This window comes from Prionailurus viverrinus, chromosome B4, assembly GCF_022837055.1.
Source record: "Prionailurus viverrinus isolate Anna chromosome B4, UM_Priviv_1.0, whole genome shotgun sequence".
Classification (NCBI taxonomy): Eukaryota; Metazoa; Chordata; class Mammalia; order Carnivora; family Felidae; genus Prionailurus; species Prionailurus viverrinus.
Window position 1 is genome coordinate 65724172 of NC_062567.1, and position 18927 is coordinate 65743098.

The 18927-nt window shown below is 38.0% G+C and overlaps 1 protein-coding gene across 2 annotated transcripts in view; it reads left to right on the top strand.

Annotated features, from left to right (window-relative positions):
- Positions 1-18529, top strand: part of CNTN1 (contactin 1) — a 366494-nt gene extending 347965 nt beyond the window's left edge. For both annotated transcript variants that reach the window (XM_047868302.1, XM_047868303.1), the window contains one exon: positions 16137-18529. In XM_047868302.1, coding sequence (XP_047724258.1) covers positions 16137-16213 — 77 coding nt within the window. In that variant the 3' untranslated portion in view covers positions 16214-18529. The remainder of the gene's footprint in view (positions 1-16136) is intronic.
- Positions 18530-18927: the final 398 nt, after the last annotated feature.

Sequence of the window (18927 nt, forward strand, 5' to 3'; positions counted from 1 at the left end):
TCTGGTTGAAACTCCAACTCTTGATTTCAGCTCAGGTCCCAGAGTTGTGGGATGGAGTCCCTCATCAGGCTCTCCACTGAGCATGCTTAAGAGTCTGCTTAAGATTTCTCTCTGTCTCTCTCTCTCTCTCTCTCTCTCTCTCTCTCTCCCTCTCTCCTTGTGGCTCCCTCCCTGACTCATACACTCTCCCTCTCTCTAAAATAAAATAAAATAGAGTAAAGTAAAAGAAAAGAACAGAACTACTGAGAAGAACTCAGTGGGCTTTGTGGGAAGACATACCTGCCTGTTTCCCTTAGTTTGGATTTCTTTTGATTAGATACAATTATGAGTTCAAGGAAAATTGTCTGTCATGACCAGTAGGTTTTGCTCTTCCTCTTTATTGTCAATAAGCTAAAACACTAGCTGGTCTCCCCAAAGCATGAAGAGGCAAAGCTATAGAACCAGCGAGTGTGTCAGTGGAGGAGGTCCACAGAACAGTCTTTCTTCATCTGTAAGTAAACCCAATAAACCATGTATCTGTAGCTCCTGAAAATGTCCAGGAGGTATTAGTCCCCGATGTGCTCAAGTGGTTCTTCAAGCCTAGCACTAAAGAGGGCACCACTAGCCGTGCCAAGGGGCACACACAAATTCTTAAACTTTCTGACTCTTCTCACTGTCCTTTTATCTCAAAAACGGAATGGGGAAAGGGAAGGCGAGGGAGGAGGAGGAGAGGATTTTAGTATTTGTTTTTATGAGTATGGCAAACTAGAATAGGCATTTTAAGTCCCCAGTCTCTCTAACTTTAACCAAGGTTGAGAAAAAACTGATTCTCGTGGTAGTTTAATGCATTCCACAAAACAAGGGCTACCCATGTAAGAATGTTCTAACAGCTGTTTCCAAAGCCAAATGCAGAGATCTAACAAGCTGACTCTGGTTGTTTGTGAATTAATCACAAATAAATAATTTGAATGTTATTCGTTAAAAGTTTCATATAAGTTGAAAAAAAAATAAACCCATGAAATCCACTATATACATGTTGCACATTTGGTGTAGAATGCAACCCAAATACTGAGGTCTGGGTCTTCTCTGTCTCACCCCCGGCTCAGTGTATTCTCATTAAAAATTCATGAAATAATTGTTTTAGTGCACGAATTATATTTCATATTTCAAATTTATAATTATCAGATGACTTTTACTTTACGTTTTTAGCGGGTTTTTTTCCATTTAATGATCACAAATACCCTGCTGTGTATTACATTCCCCATTTTATAGATAAGGAAATGGAGGCTCTGAAGGCTTAAGTACCTTGTGAGGACAAATATATTCAAATACATTCACATAGAGCACTGAGGGCACAAATATTCAAATAGAATTCTTTCTAATGTGGAGTCTCATGCTCTTGTGAAAACATCACCTTGCATTTCTTCAGGACTAGGTAAGCTAATCTAAAAGGCCCTCATAGGGGCGCCTGGGTGGCTCAGTCGGTTAAGCGGCCGACTTCGGCTCGGGTCATGATCTCGTGGTCCGTGAGTTCGAGCCCCGCGTTGGGCTCTGTGCTGACAGCTCGGAGCCTGGAGCCTGGAGCCTGTTTCCGATTCTGTGTCTCCCACTCTCTCTGACCCTCCCCCGTTCATGCTCTGTCTCTCTCTGTCTCAAAAATAAATAAACGTTAAAAAAAAAAATTAAAAGGCCCTCATAGTTACAGTCTTATCTTGCCCAAAACATATCAAAGTAGGTTGTTTGAGCATATGCTTGTTGGCCAATAGGCAGTTGGAAGGTACTTTTACATTTCCCAGCAAATACTTGGTCATCATTGTATTGTAAATGCTCGTTTCTTTCTCAAAGAGGAAATGCTTCCTGGCAGTCTAGCATTCTGACATGGAAAGGGCCAGAGTCAACAGTAAGGAAAGAGTACAATTGCTAAGATAAGCTGCCAGCAAACCACGTACCCCTGCCAAAAAAAGATTAGTGGGTTGCATGAATGTGAAAAAAACCATCAAAGCCACTATCACTTACATGATCAAACTTTTAATGTGTATTTATAAACTAGTATCAACTTTGATTATTATAAATGAGGGGAAATATAACAAATATGTTTGCAAATTTGATGGTTCAATGTTTGATATTCTTAAATACATTATGGCTTGCTTAGAATCATAGACTCATGGCCATACTAGGAACCTTAGGACTTATAACATTGAACCCTATCATTTTCCAGAAGGAAAATTCACATCCTTCACAAGTAAAATAGCCAAAGATCACACCAGCCTCAGAGCCACATCTTGAGTCCAAATATTATCTTGCCTGAAGTTATACAACTAGCTATTGAAAGAACTGGAAGTAGGCCTTAGGCTACCTTTTTCCTTCTCCACAAAGCTTAGTATTTTCCCATCTCAAAGAGACATACAGAGACAAAATTACCAAAAGCAAAATAAGTAAGCTGATAGACACCATAAAAAATAGATATCTAAAGAAAAAAAAATGATGGAAAAGTTCAGAAAACTCTGTAACTCAAAGAACAAACTCATTTTATTGTCTGATTTCCCTTTTGCTTTTTTTCCCCCAGAAACTTTTAAAACCAACTGGGTAAATATCCATTACTTCATTTTGTCAAGGGCAGGTAGTTAACGCTTATAATAATTGATTTAAAACTGAAACATGTCTCAGCATTTTCCCCTGGAGACCTATTTGAAGAAAATCCAACTACCTTTCTAAAAAGTCACCTCCTCTAATTTTTAATAAGCACTAGGCAATTTATAAAAATAATTTTGGTATATGGCCTAAAGGAAATTTTAACATTAACCTCACTGAATTGTAGGCGTTTTATTGCAAATTTTATGCCAGTTTCCATGCAAGTAAAACTTTCCTACTTTATAAGTTTTCCAGTTTTATACATCAGCTCTATTCTAAACCCTCATTATTGATAGCATTTAGATGGGATAAAGAATGGGGTGGGAACCTGGGGCTGGTAGGGCAGGAGAATCGTGCAAGAGAAAGTATGCAAAGAAGAGACAGAAAGTATGGAAATTCCAGAAATGACTCAACCAAATCCAATATTTTCATAAAATCCCAATAGTCAAGGAAAATTTTTAAATAACATTTTAAAGTAATTTGGTTTTGCCTCAGTGGCAAACATTGCTCAGTTGTTAAGTCCTGCGAGAAAATTGGATTGCCTAATTTTTGTCTTAATTGTCTTTGTAAGAAAACACACCCATACTTTAAGTTGCATTTCAGTATCTCAAAGTCAGAAACAGCTCTTCCTTCTTTAACCCTTGTTTTCAACCATTTCTGCCACAAAACTTAGGAAAATAAGTATCATTTCCAACTTCATACAACAATCCAGTGGAGAAGCAGATATAATTAAATAGTTTGCTGAAGGGTATATAATTAGTAAAAGATAGATGGAGAATTCCCAGTGGGTTAGGCTAACCAAAAATAAACGCTTCACCACTTCTTAACCAGACTAAATCCTTATGATTGATTGAATTTGTAAAATGACAAACTCTTTCTAGGTCTTCCTGTACAAATAAATAAGGTCAGAAATGCAGATCTTATGTAGACCCAACCATAGTAGTTTATTAAATTTCTTAGCTCGTCCTTTATGTAATTATCACTGCTGCTGAAATTCAGATCTTAGGGTAAATATAACCATACATATTTGTGTACTCCACCCCCTACCCCCCAAAAAAGAAAAGTAGCCTCCAGGCTTACAGTATCTAATGTTGCACCCATCCTGAGTGACTTTCAATGTTTACCCATAAAAATGGCTCCATTACTGTGACTAGTTTACAGAAATAATTAGTCCTTAAATCTTCAGTAGCTAAATAGATCACTTGCTTTTCTTATTTTGATTGGAATTGGAAAAATATGCAAAAGTTGAGGAAGGCAAGTTAGAGAGGTGAGCAATTATCTGAAACATATTTTTCCAATTACCACAAAACACATTTTCCAAAGTTATGGGCAGAATATTATTCTTGTGACTTATTCCTTGACAAAAAGCATACCATAGTCAACAAATTTAGGAGATAAGGATTATTCTATGTTACTTTGGTGACTCAGTGGGCATTTGTACTTTTTAGTTGAAGTGTGCTCTCATTTTCTCTCAGAACTCTTATTTTGCTTTTTGATCCTCATAGCTCTTTCCCTGGGGAAGGTACCCCCTCCTGAGATCAGAATGAACATTGACATCTTAAGTCACCTTGTCTCCTTGGCCACACTGATTAGTAAAGGGATGGGAACCTGTTCCAAGCTGGTTCTATTACAGAAATTCACTAATTCAGCCACAGTGGTTGGTCTGGGAGTGGCTGTTTGATCCAGACTCTGCAAATCAGAATCTTTCCTTCACAGTTTTCTCACTAGAATTTGGGTAAAAAGATGTCGTCATTTTCTTCTTGAGAATATATGACAGCGAGCTTAGTGCTCTTGTGTGTCTGGAGGAGAAGTGTGTCTGAGAATTTGAGGCAATATGCAAAGGAAGAAGAGATGAAAGTCAGCGACACGGAAGACACAGAGGTTGAAGTCTCTGGCTCTAGTTGTCCAAAATCCGTATGACATTGGCTCTTTAGTTGGGTTCCTGTTACCAGAAACCAAAGATCCCAACTATAATACCTCAGAGGAGATAACACTTGAGCTAGACCACTACAATAAAGTTCAGTATGCCCAGTCTTAATAGGTGGAAGGACATTCTAGGAATATTTTTGCACTAAAAGGACATGTGTGTGATTGGGGAACAGTAAGTAGACATGTATGTCTCAAATGTAGGTTGTATGCAAGGGACACCTGCCTTTTTTATTGTTTTTCTTTGCTTTTCACCCATCTACTTTTCAAAAAATATAGTACAAGAAATCTATTGCAAGAAATGAACAGTATTGGGGTGCCTGGTGTCTCAGTCAGTTAAATGTCCAACTTTGGCTCAGTCATGCTCTCACAGTTCATTACTTCAAGCCCTGCATCGCGCTCTCCACTGTCAGCATGGAGCCTACTTCTGCCTCTGTCCCCATCTCTGTCTGCCCCTCTCCCACCTGGGCACAGGCCAAATGTAGTATGAATTACTACAATTTACAGGAATTTTCTATTAGCCATGCATTTTCTGAAGTGCTTTACATAAGGCAGCTGTTTTCAAACTGTGATAAGCAGATCTCCACATGCTGTGTGGAGTGATGGGCTTGCGGGAGTACAAGTACCAGCATGACCATGGAGGAGGCAAAGGTCTCTAGTCTCCTTCTCCAGGCACATCTTTGAATAAAGCATCCCTTTTCCTCTTAGTTCAGTCATGGACTTCCACGCATGATTGCTTCTAAAGATTTCTGCTAAAATATATATAAGAACCATTAATAGACATCTTCTCAATTCTCACAATAAAGCCATGAGACATTATCTTCATTTTATAGCTGAAGAAACTGAGGCATAAAAAGATTAAGACACACACTAAAGATTACCTAGCCAGTAAAAGGCAGAGGCAGGATTTGGACTTTGCCTTCTTTGCCTCTCCCCAGAGGTCTTATTCTTATCTGCCACATGCTACTACTATTGCCAGTACAGCTTTACAGCTCCTACCAGGACACTGATCTCCTTACTGATCCTCATGTTTGCCTCTTGATTCTGTGAAAACCTACACAGCTGAAGACCAAGCACAAACCTGTAGTCTGACATGTAGTCAGACTGGATGCAGCAAAGAAACAAGCCAGAGCAGTTGTGGAACACCACTCAAGTGAGATGGACAAGCTTCTTACGTGAGACTTGAGTCCCTGCTGAAGAATTCAGAGCAGGGTGTAAGGGAGTTAACAATCAGTTCTGGACCTGCTGTTTTCCAAGTAAGGATAGGAGAAGCAGAAATTAACTAGGGTTGGGGGGCCATCATGAGTAGAGGGCGGTTGATCAATTGAGTATTCCCAGTAATAGATGGGAAGTAAAGCACACCGGGGGCATCATGGGTAACACAGCACTAGCCCCTCAATGAAGGGGCCATTATGGAATTTTGTAGCTGTGGCTTGACCTCTGAAGTATCTCCAGTGAAGCTTACAGTTGGCATTATCTGTGTCTTTCACACTAACCTGAATAATGACATGTGGCTTTGTTCTTTTTCCATCTAATCTGATTTCCACTCTCAGTCCCAGACAGATTTCTACTCTTTGACTTAAGTTTGCTGCTATCCCAAAAAATGTTCTGTTAACTTGACAAATTTCAATAGCAAACACCCACTGATACGTACCTAATACAGTGAATGTGTATTAAACATGCCTCTAGGTTGTGGGGAATCAACCATCTTATCTAAAATCTTTCTTCCCTAAGTCCAGAGCCAATTATAAGACTGAAAGAATCTGAAGTAATGTTCTAACAAGACAAATAAGAGGATTCCACAACCAAGTGGTAAAATAGATAAATGGCTTTTTAAAATGATTTTATTTTTAAGTACTCCCAATTTTTAAGTACTCCCAATGTGGGGTTCAAACTCACCACCCAAGATCAAGAGTCACATGCTCTACTGACTGAGCCAGCCAGGTACCACAATAAATGCCTTTTTGTTGTGTTTTTTTTTCAATATCCTCTCTCTGATGGAGAAAAAAAACCGGGATTTCCTGAAGAAAAGCATTTACAGGAATGGATAACCCCTTTCCTTGCCCCAGATCCCTAAAAGTTAGAGAGATTATAGAGTAGAAAGAATATAAAATGTAAGGAAATACCAATGGTTCCACTACAGATCACAGTGGTTTCCTTTGTCTTCTTTATTAAGCCCCCTTTCCTACCCTTTTGCTTTCTCTCCCAACTTGTACCCTTAATCAGAAAAGGTTAAGGGCTTCTAGCTGTTAAAATTATTTATATTATAACATTACAGATCAAGTATTCACTATGTGCAGCACTTGGTATTAGTCAACACAGCTGAAAATACAGTTTGGGTTTATTCCTTTTCCTGAAGTGTTTACAATTTAGAAATATGAACAGTGTGAACACAAAGAGTGACACCACAAGAATGAACTTCTCTGTCCCATGGCATCATGCATGATAGACAAGCAGTAGCAATTTGGATTGGACTATAATGTCCAAATTGAAGCACCAAAAAAGAGATTTGTGGGATGCCTGGGTGGCTCAGTCAGTTAAGCATCCGACTCTTGATTTTGGCTCAGGTCATGATCTCACAGTTAATGAGTTCAAGCCCCCCATCATGCTCTACACTGACAGTGTGGAGCCTGCTAGGGATTCTCTCTCTCCCTCTCTGCCCCTCCCCTGTTCTCACTCTCTCAAAATAAATAAATAAATGGAAAAAAAAAACAAGAAAGTAGATCTGTATTAAAAACTGACTAGAATGGTTCTCTGCTTATCATAAAACTTGCACAGATAGTTAAGCACTGCTTAACTTTTAATTAGAATTTCTTTCTCAACATAAAATTCCCTCCATTAGGAATCCTTTCTGAAAGAAATAATAGATCAGTGAAGGTTAGGTAAAAAGAAAAATCAAGAAAATCCAGTAGAAAAAATATAGTACTCTAAATTGGCTTTGGTTTTGTTCTGATAGGGAAAAATGATTCACATGTTCATGTTTGACATGCAGTAAATATGTGAAAGCAAAATATGTGTTCACTACTTACCATATAATTATGACATTGTGCTTGATAGCATTATTTTGATATATATTTTGTTAGATATAAAACCAATATATATTGAAAACCCTTGAAGAATAAGGGGAGCCCACATTTAAAATGCCCTTTAAATAGTAATTCAGTCAGGTCTCTAATTTGTGCTTGGAATGTGGAAGAGAATTGAAGATGAAGACCACAATTACATAAGCTTGAGCCATTAGAGAAATTAAATATAACACACATAAACATGAAGAGTTTATTTAAAATAAATCAAATATCCTGATGTTGAAGCCACAAATTATGAAATTGTATTTGGTTTTCATACTAACACCAAAACTTCAAGCTGGCATCCACAATTGCCTAAACTTCTTTCTGCAGCCAAAGTTTGTATGAGCCAACCCACCATTTAGGCAAGTACATGAATGTGGACCCGTCACCGATGTAATTTGTGGTCAAAGGACGCAGCAGTACAGAGAGACCCTGCACTCATTGTCAGACAAAAGTCTTCAGAACAGATCATTTAACTTAGGTCAGACTTTGAAAACTAATGTTTTTCTGTGTGATTGAGGTTTACTATTGGTCACCTTGTCAGAATAAAATAACATGTGGACTGTGGCATAATTTTTAAAATATCTATGTAGAAAAATAGAATGAAAAAATACTACGTGAATCCAAAGACTCTTTGAAACAACTTAGGTGCTGTGCTTTCTCATATGTCTCATATAATTTTCCTTCTGTGCCTTTTTAAGTGTGGAGGGTAGTGTCCTTATGCATTTCTAGAACTGATCCTTTTCCAAAGCTATCTGTAGAAAGTGGCAGAAAATGGAATACGGCCTTTGGGGCCTGACCAATCTGAGATGGAAACCTGGCTCTGCCAGTCTACTGGCAATTGGCTTTGAACAAGTCATTTTACCTGACACTGAGTTACCTAATCTATAAAAGCAGGATGGTAAGACCTACCATCACAGGCTGTTGTGTTAACGTCATAATATATACAACTGGCCAGCGTAGTGTCTGTCTTATGGCTGTAGATCAGGAAGTAGTAGCATTCATAGTTTGCTATTAGTGTTATCATCACAATTGATAATGTTATGCAGCATCGGCATTAATGGACTATAAGCAGCCACTTATATTGCCCTTCTTGTTTGCCCACACTTTTGACCCTCACCGTCCTGCTTATTTTTTTGTCTGTGTCAAATGATACTTCTCTTAAGTTTTCCATGCAGTACTCAATGCTACTAACAGGGTACTAGTGAAATACATGTTTGCAGATAGACACAATCATCTTCCATCCTGTGGAGAATGGGAATGTGCTTCTAATGACTAGAGAGTCAAGATAAATGCCCTGACTCTTCCTAATACAAGAGGAATATTCCACAGAAAGGGCTGTTTGGAGTCACTGTTAACATGGTAGCTAATAATGTTTTAAGGTTTCAGAATAACTCCTATAACTTGTGTCTATAACTTGACACACATCTATTATATTTATGAGCTGTTGACTGTAGTTTTTAGCTCAGCATTCATCCCAGTAGTGTGTTCAGTGAAGATACTGCCTAATAGATGTGGAGAGTGGAAAAGAAGAATGTGCCTTCTTGATCCCCTTTGTTAGCCTTTTCTCAAGAATTCCAACGTGGGCAATACCTGCACCCATAAACTGGACAACAGAAGGAACCCTTCTAGATGTAATGATTAGCTCAAGATGTCATTCAAGTCCAGAGTACATGACATCATTTTTATTTTTAATTCATAACATAGTATCTCAAAGCAATTTTTCCTTATATAAAAATTCGAATAGGTTATTTACTATTATCAAGAATACAGAGAAATGAATAGGAAGATGGTGGTGTAGGAGGACACTGGGCTCACTGCATCCTGCTGATCACTTAGATTCCACCCACACCTGCCTAAATAACCCAGACAACCACCAGAAGACTAGCAGAACAGATTCTCTGGAGCCAAGCATAGGCGACAGGCACACAGAAGAGGGTAGGAAGGGCGGAGAGTCAGTGCATGCTACACGGACTGGCAGGAGGGAGCTGGGGCAGAGGGGCAGCCCGCCAGCAGAACAGAGCCCCCAAGTCTGGCTTGCAAAAGTGGAGGGGACAGATGGAGTGTGTTCGGACAGCAAGCGGGACTTAACATCTGGAAGGTTATAAGCTAACAGCTCTGCTCGGAGAGAATGAGGGCTGGAGGACAACGGGAGGAGAGTTGTTGAGCCCCAGACAACAGAACTCAGCTTGGTGGGGAACAAAGGTGCTCGCCAGCGCCATATCCCTCGCCCATCCCCCAGCCAAAATCCCAAAGAGAACCAGTTCCTGTCAGGGAACTTCTCTTGCACCGTGCAAACACCCAACATTGTGCTTCTGAGGATCCATCACTCTGGTGGTGGGTCTGACTCCCTCCAGGTGCTGCAGGGCCCCTCCCGAAGCGGATCTCCAAAGGAAAAGCGAGCTGAGCCTGCCCCTCCCGCTCCTGTGCACCTTGCCAATCCACCCCAGCTAATATGCCAGATCCCCAGCACCACAAGCCTGGCAGTGTGCAAGTAGCCCAGACAGGCCATGCCACCCCACAGTGAATCCCGCCCCTAGGAGAGGGGAAGAGAAGGCACACACCAGTCTGACTGTGGCCCCAGAGGTGGGCTGGGGGCAGACATCAGGTCTGACTGCGGCCCAGCTCACCAATGCAAGTTATTCAAGACAGCACAGGGCAAGGGCCCCGCAGTCCTGCACCACTCCAGGGACTATCCAAAATGAGGAAATGGAAGAATTCCCCTCAAAAGAATCTCCAGGAAATAACGACAGCTAACGAACTAATCAAAAAGGATTTAAACAATATAACAGAAAGTGAATTTAGAATAATAGTCATAAAATTAATCACTGGGCTTGAAAACAGTATAGAGGACAGCAGAGAATCTCTTGCTACAGAGATCAAAGGACTAAGGAACAGCCAGGAGGAGCTAAAAAATGCTATAAATGAGCTGCAAAATAAAATGGAGACAACCACAGCTCGGATTGAAGAGGCAGAGGAGAGAATAGGTGAACTGGAAGATAAAATTATGTAAAAAGAGGAAGCTAAGAAAAAGAGAGATAAAAAAATCCAGGAGTATGAGGGGAAAATTAGAGAACTAAGTGATGCACTAAAGAGAAATAATCTACGCATAATTGGTATTCCAGAGGAGGAAGAGAGAGGGAAAGGTGCTAAAGGTGTACTTGAAGAAATAATAGCTAAGAACTTCCCTGATCTGGGGAAGGAAAAAGCCATTGAAATCCAAGAGGCACAGAGAACTCCCTTCAGACGTAACTTGAATCGATCTTCTGCATGACATATAATGGTGAAACTGGCAAAATACAAGGATAAAGAGAAAATTCTGAAAGCAGCTAGGGATAAACATGCTCTAACATATAAAGGGAGACTGATAAGACTTGTGACGGATCTCTCTACTGAAACTTGGCAGGCCAGAAAGGAATGGCAGGAAATCTTCAATGTGATGAACAGAAAAAATATGCAGCCGAGAATCCTTTATCCAGCAAATCTGTCATTTAGAATAGAAGGAGAGATAAAGGTCTTCCCAAACAAACAAAAACTGAAGGAATTCATCACCACTAAACCAGCTCTACAAGAGATCCTAAGGGGGATCCTGTGAGACAAAGTACCAGAGACATCGCTACAAGCATGAAACCTACAGACATCACAATGACTCTAAACTCCTATCTTTCTATAATAACACTGAACGTAAAGGGACTAAATGCACCAACCAAAAGACATAGGGTATCAGAATGGATAAAAAAACAAGACCAATCTATTTGCTGTCTACAAGAGACTCATTTTAGACCTGAGGACACCTTCAGATTGAAAGTGAGGGGATGGAGAACTATTTATCATGCTACTGGAAGTCAAAAGGGAGCTGGAGTAGCCATACTTATATCAGACAAACTAGACTTTAAATTAAGGACTGTAACAAGAGATGAAGAAGGGCATTATATAATAATTACAGGGTCTATCTATCAGGAAGAGCTAACAATTATAAATGTCTATGCACCGAATACAGGAGCCCCCAAATATATAAAACAATGAATCACAAACATAAGCAACCTTATTGATAAGAATGTGGTAATTGCAGGGGACTTTAACACCCCACTTACAGAAATGGATAGATCATCTAGACACACGGTCAATAAAGAAACAAGGGCCCTGAATGATACATTGGATCAGATGGACTTGACAAATATATTTAGAACTCTGCATCCCAAAGCAACAGAATATACTTTCTTCTCGAGTGCACATGGAACATTCTCCAAGATAGATCACATTCTGGGTCACAAAACAGCCCTTCATAAGTATACAAGAACTGAGATCATACCATGCATACTTTCAGACCACAATGCTATGAAGCTTGAAATCAACCACAGGAAAAACCATGGAGGATAAAGAACACCCTACTAAATAATGAATGGGTCAACCAGGAAATTAGAGAAGAAATTAAAAAATATATGGAAACAAACAAAAATGAAAATACAACAATCCAAATGCTTTGGGATGCTGCGAAGGCAGTCCTGAGAGAAAAATACATTGTAATCCAGGCCTATCTCAAGAAACAAGAAAAATTCCAAATACAAAATCTAACAGAACACCTAAAGGAAATAGAAGCAGAACAGCAAAGACACCCTAAACCCAGCAGAAGAAGAGCAATAATAAAGATCAGAGCAGAAATAAACAATATAGAATCTAAAAAACCTGTAGAGCAGATCATGGAAAACAAGAGTTGTTTTTTTGAAAAAATAAACAAAATGGATAAAAGCCAGGCTTCTCAAAAAGAAAAGGGAGATGATCCAAACAGATAAAATCATGAATGAAAACGGAATTATTACAATCCCTCAGAAATACAAGCAAATATCAGGGAATACTATGAAAAACTATGTGCCAACAAACTGGACAACCTGGAAGAAATGGACAAATTCCTAAACATGCACACACTTACCAAACTCAATCAGGAGGAAATAGAAAGCTTGAACAGACCCATGACCAGCGAAGATTGAATCAGTTATCAAAAATCTCCCAACAAATAAGAGTCCAGGACCAGATGGCTTCCCAGGGGAGTTCTACCCAACATTTAAAGCAGAGCTATTACCTATCCTTCTCAAGCTATTCCAAAAAATAGAAAGGGAAGGAAAACTTCCAGACTTATTCTATGAAGCCAGTATTACTTTGATTCCTAAACCAGACAGAGACCCAGTAAAAAAAGAGAACTACAGGCCAATATCCCTGATGAATATGGATGCAAAAATTCTCAATAAGATACTAGCAAATCGAATTCAACAGCATAAAGAAAGAATTATTCACCATGATCAAGCGGGATTCATTCCTGGGATGCAGGGCTGGTTCAACATTCGTAAATCAATCAACGTGATACATAACATTAATAATAGAAAAGATAAGAACCATATGATCCTGTCAATCAATGCAGAAAAATCATTTGACAAAATTCAGCAATGTTTCTTAATAAAAACCCTCAAGAAAGTCCGGATAGAAGGAACATACTTAAAGATCATAAAAGCCATTTATGAAAAGCCCACAGCTAACATCATCCTCAATGGGGAAAAACTGAGAGCTTTCTCCCTGAGATCAGGAACACGACAGGGATATCCACTCTCACCGCTGTTGTTTAACATAGTGTTGTAAGTTCTAGCATCAGACAACAAAAGGAAATCAAAGCCATCAAAATTGGCAAAGATGAAATTAAGCTTTCACTTTTTGCAGATGACATGATATTATACATGGAAAATCCGATAGACTCCACCAAAAGTCTGCTAGAACTGATACATGAATTCAGCAAAGTTGCAGGATACAAAATCAATGTACAGAAATCAAATGCATTCTTATACACTAATAATGAAGCAACAGAAAGACAAAGAAACTGATCCCATTCACAATTGCACCAAGAAGCATAACATACCTAGGCATAAATCTAACCAAAGATGTAAAAGATCTGTATGCTGAAAACTATAGAAAGCTTATGAAGGAAATTGAAGAAGATATAAAGAAATGGAAAAACATTCCATGCTCATGGGTTGGAAGAATAAATATTGTTAAAATGTCAATACTACCCAAAGCTATCTACACATTCAATGCAATCCCAATCAAAATTGCACCAGCATTCTTCTCAAAGCTAGAACAAGCGATCCTAAAATTCATATGGAACCACAAAAGGCCCCAAATAGCCAAAGTAATTTTGAAGAAGACCAAAGCAGGAGGCATCAAAATCCCAGACTTTAGCCTCTACTACAAAGCTGTAATCATCAATACAGCATGGTATTGGCACAAAAACAGACACATAGACCAATGGAATAGAATAGAAACCCCAGAACTAGACCCACAAACGTATGGCCAACTCATCTTTGACAAAGCAGGAAAGAACATCCAATGGAAAAAAGACAGCCTCTTTAACAAATGGTGCTGGGAGAACTGGACAGCAACATGCAGAAGGTTGAAACTAGACCACTTTCTCACACCATTCACAAAAATAAACTCAAAATGGATAAAGGACCTGAATGTGAGACTGGAAACCATCAAAACCCTAGAGGAGAAAGCAGGAAAAGACCTCTCTGACCTCAGCCGTAGCAATTTCTTACTTGACACATCCCCAAAGGCAAAGGAATTAAAAGCAAAAATGAGCTATTGGGACCTTATGAAGATAAAAAGTTTCTGCACAGCAAAGGAACCAATCAACAAAACTAAAAGGCAACCAATGGAATGGGAATAGATATTTGCAAATGACATATCGGACAAAGGGCTAGTCTCCAAAATCTATAAAGAGCTCGCCAAACTCCACACCTGAAAAACAAATAACCCAGTGAAGAAATGGGCAGAAAACATGAATAGACACTTCTCTAAAGAAGACATCTGGATGGCCAACAGGCACATGAAAGGATGCCCAACGTCACTCCTCATCAGGGAAATACAAATCAAAATCACACTCAGATACCCCCTCACACCAGTCAGAGTGGCCAAAATGAACAAATCAGGAGACTGTAGATGCTGGAGAGGATGTGGAGAAACATGAACCCTCTTGCACTGTTGGTGGGAATGCAAACTGGTGCAGCTGCTCTGGAAAACAATGTGGAAGTTCCTCAAAAAATTAAAAATAGACCTACCCTATAACCCAGCAATAGCACTGCTAGGAATTTACCCAAGGGATACAGGAGTACTGATGCATAGGGTCACTTGTACCCCAATGTTTATAGCAGCACTCTCAACAATAGGCAAATTATGGAAAGAGCCTAAATGTCCATCAACTGATGAATGGATAAAGAAATTGTGGTTTATATACACAATGGAGTACTATGTGGCAATGAGAAAGAACGAAATATGGCCCTTTGTAGCAATGTGGATGGAACTGGAGAGTGTCATGTTAAGTGAAATAAGCCATACAGAGAAAGACAGATACCATATGTGTTCACTCTCATGTGGATCTTCAGAAACTTAACAGGAACCCATGGGGGACGGAAAGGGAAAAAAAAAGGTTAGAGTGAGAGAGAGACAAAGCATAAGAGACTCTTAAAAACTGAGAACAATATGAGGGCTGATGGGGGGTGGGAGGGAGGGGAAGGGTGGGTGATGGGTATTGAGGAGGGCACCTGTTGAGATGAGCACCTATTATATATATATATATATATATATATATATATATATATACACACACACACATATATACATATATACATATATATACATATATACATATATACATATATATTATATATATTATATATTATATATTATTATACATTACATTATTTATATATTTATATATATAAATATATATGTATATATTATATTATATATATATTACTCAAATCATTTGTATCTGAGCACCTAAATGCCTTAAAACTGTTGGGATATGAAATTATGCAAAATTTATCTAATATACCCATGATGTTTTTATACCAGGTAACATTATTAGTATTTTTAGTACATCTTTTTATCTTATTTTTTAACACCTTCAGTGTTTTTTCATTTGTTTGCTTATTTCCATATGTTTTTTCACTTATCACCTTCTGGTAGACATTTGGGACAGCTGGATTATAGGGAAAACCTAAGCATTTGTGATCTTATCATAAATGATTTATAAGAACATGTAGAGAGTCACGTGCTCTCACACACAAAATTCTTGATCAGATTTTTTTTTTCTTTATATTACTTAAGAACAGAGAATTTTTTTTAAAGGAACCATTTGATTTTCAAACCTACATAATCTGGCCTTTCCCATGGGGCGCCTGGGTGGCGCAGTCGGTTAAGCGTCCGACTTCAGCCAGGTCACGATCTCGCGGTCCGGGAGTTCGAGCCCCGCGTCAGGCTCTGGGCTGATGGCTCGGAGCCTGGAGCCTGTTTCCGATTCTGTGTCTCCCTCTCTCTCTGCCCCTCCCCCGTTCATGCTCTGTCTCTCTCTGTCCCAAAAATAAATAAACGTTGAAAAAATAAATTTAAAAAAAAAAAAAAAATCTGGCCTTTCCCAAAGCAGGGTAAATGAGAAACAGTGCCATTCTCAATGAAATAATATGTACTTTTTTATTTACTTCGCAGGTGTATCCACCCTATCACCAAGCCTTCTTGGCTTACTGCTGCCTGCCCTTGGCATCCTTGTCTACCTGGATTTCTGAGTGTGATGTGACAGCTGCTGCTCCCAGCCCAGCTTAGAGGACACAGAGGACACCTTCATCCCTATGATGAATATATTTCCTTCCATTTTCTGTGGCTCCACCCTAAGCCAAATAAATGATACTTTAACAAACTCTCCAACTGATTTACAACATACATTATGACTGAGGCATTCAGGAACCCCTTCGTCCAAAAGAATAAACTTTTAAATGGGTATAAAATGATTTTTAACTCGTTCCAATATGCCTTATAAACCACTTAACCTGATTCTGTGACAGTTGCATGATTTAATCCAATGGGACAAGTTACAGTGTTCAATTCAATACTATAGGCTGTAGAGTGAAAAGTAAAATCACCATACACAGGTGCTTTAAATTTAATAACAAGTTGTGAAATATAATAGAGGTTGAAATGTTGACTGTATGTGGTAAATGTAAGAGTAAAACAGTCTCTTGTACTATTCTCTGTTTCGGGTCCTGCATATTTTCGAATGGCCCCTATCATTCATGACATTTTGAGTTTTCTTGAAAAAAAATGGAGTATAACTGAAACATTTGGACATAAATTCCATGAGCAACTCATTTTACTGAATGAGTTGAAAGATTCTGAATATTGAAAACCAAATTCTAGAAATTGTATCAGTATTCTTATTTTGGAAGTAAGTAATTTTCTAAATGCTTGATTTTCAGAATCAGTAATAATTTTACGTTAGATTTTTAGTGGTAAAGTTAACATACCATAGGAAGGTTTTTCTTTACTTTTATATGATATTCTGAAGATATTTTATGCTTTTCTCATCATCAGTTTCAAACCTCAAAAATCACAGCTCTTCTCTAGAGTATCATCATATTGCTGTATTTATTCATACATAGAATAATGAATTTTGAAAAGTAGAATGCTTTCATTTTTTAATTGAGAGGTGACAGTCGTTACACAGCTAGAAATAAACAACGTTAAGTGAGTATAAGTGTGATCTAATACTATTCTAAGGATCTTTGTTTTTGTGCTCCATTTCTAAGTAAAAGCTTTCTTTATTGAAGGTATCAAGAAATCACCTATAGGTTGGAAAATCTACAATATACCTTATTTTTTTTAATTTGCTAGTAAACTCATTTCCCACTTCAATGCAATACTGAAAACTGGCTAAAAATACCAAATCAATATGTTGCTAATGGTACTTTGAGAGTTTGCAAACTGGAAGGCCAGGAGGAGACAAATAATGTGTCCAATGGTGTCTCCCAAGTGTTGGTGCTTTAGGTTTTCATAAGTTGTAAAAAGGAAGATGCACATTTCTTCATTCTCCATGGTATGCAAGGAAATGTGTTTGAGTGTGGATGTGAGAGAAATGGAATAATAAAGGATTAGCTGGCTCATGAAATAGTGCAATGTCTGATGATTCAGGAGGTATAATCCTATTTTATTAGCACAACCTTGCTAGCTAATTAGAGATAGAGTTTATCTTTTTAGAAAGGATACCTTATAGGTTCATAAAAAAATATTTACAGGCAGCAAAATAGAACTATTACTACTTTACCCCCTTTTCTTTAATTTGTATAATTTTTGTACTATATATCTATGTGTAAATGTTTAGAGCTTTCATTATGAAAATATCAATAAATATGTCATTAGTTTACATTCAACTCTTTGTTATAAAATTAAACTTTTTAATAATAAGTGAAATGGATGATTTCCCAGTGGAAGTATGTCAACAGTCTTAAAATCATTACCAGATTTCATAAAATACATAATTATTTGAAAAAGAAACAAAATCTCTTCATACTTTAGGGAAACGAATACTGTGTAAGCCTTCTGTACAAATGTTTGTGTTTTCATTGTTACACTTTGGGGTTTTCCTTTTGCAATGTGACCCATGTTGGGCATTTTTATATAATCGACAACAACTAAATCTTTTGCCAAATGCATGCTCGCCTTTTATTTCTAATGTATTGCAATAAAAAGCAAAACTGGTTAGATTTTGCATGAAATGGTTCTGAAAGGTAAGAAGAAACAGACTTTGGAGGTTGTTTCATTTTAAATTTGTGACAGAGATAAGGTAGATTAAAATCTCTCATACACTGATAACTCAAGCTTTTCATTTCCTCATACAGTTGTACAAATTTGACTGGGACCATCAGTTTTAAACTGTTGTCAAACTAACTAATGTATCATCTGCTTAAGACGCAAGATTCTTAATTAAACTTTATATAGATATAGACATATCTGTTGTTTCTTTGTATTTCAGGAAAGGTGATAGTAGTTTTATTTGATACTGATAAATATTGAATTGATTTTTTTAGTTATTTTTTATCATTTTTTCAATGGAGTAGTATAGGACTGTGCTTTGTCCTTTTTATGAATGAAAACAAATTATAAAGAAATAAATGTCTTACTGTTACCCAAAAAATAGCAACTGTCCTTTCAATTTACCTAAAGTTTAAAACTCATTTTTAGAAGGTTTTCTTTCCTTTTTTTTTAAGTTTATTTTTTTATTTTGAGAGAAAGTGTGCAGGGGAGGGGCAGAGAGAGAGAGAGAATGTCAAGCAGGCCTGTGCTGTTAGCACAGAGCCTGATGCGGGGCTCAAACCCATGAACCATGAGATCATGACATGAGCTGAAATCAAGAGTTGGATATTTAACCGACTGAGCCACCCAGGTACCCCTAGAAGGTTTCATTGTAAATTCAACTCCATGGAATAAATATTGTTAAGTAACAGTT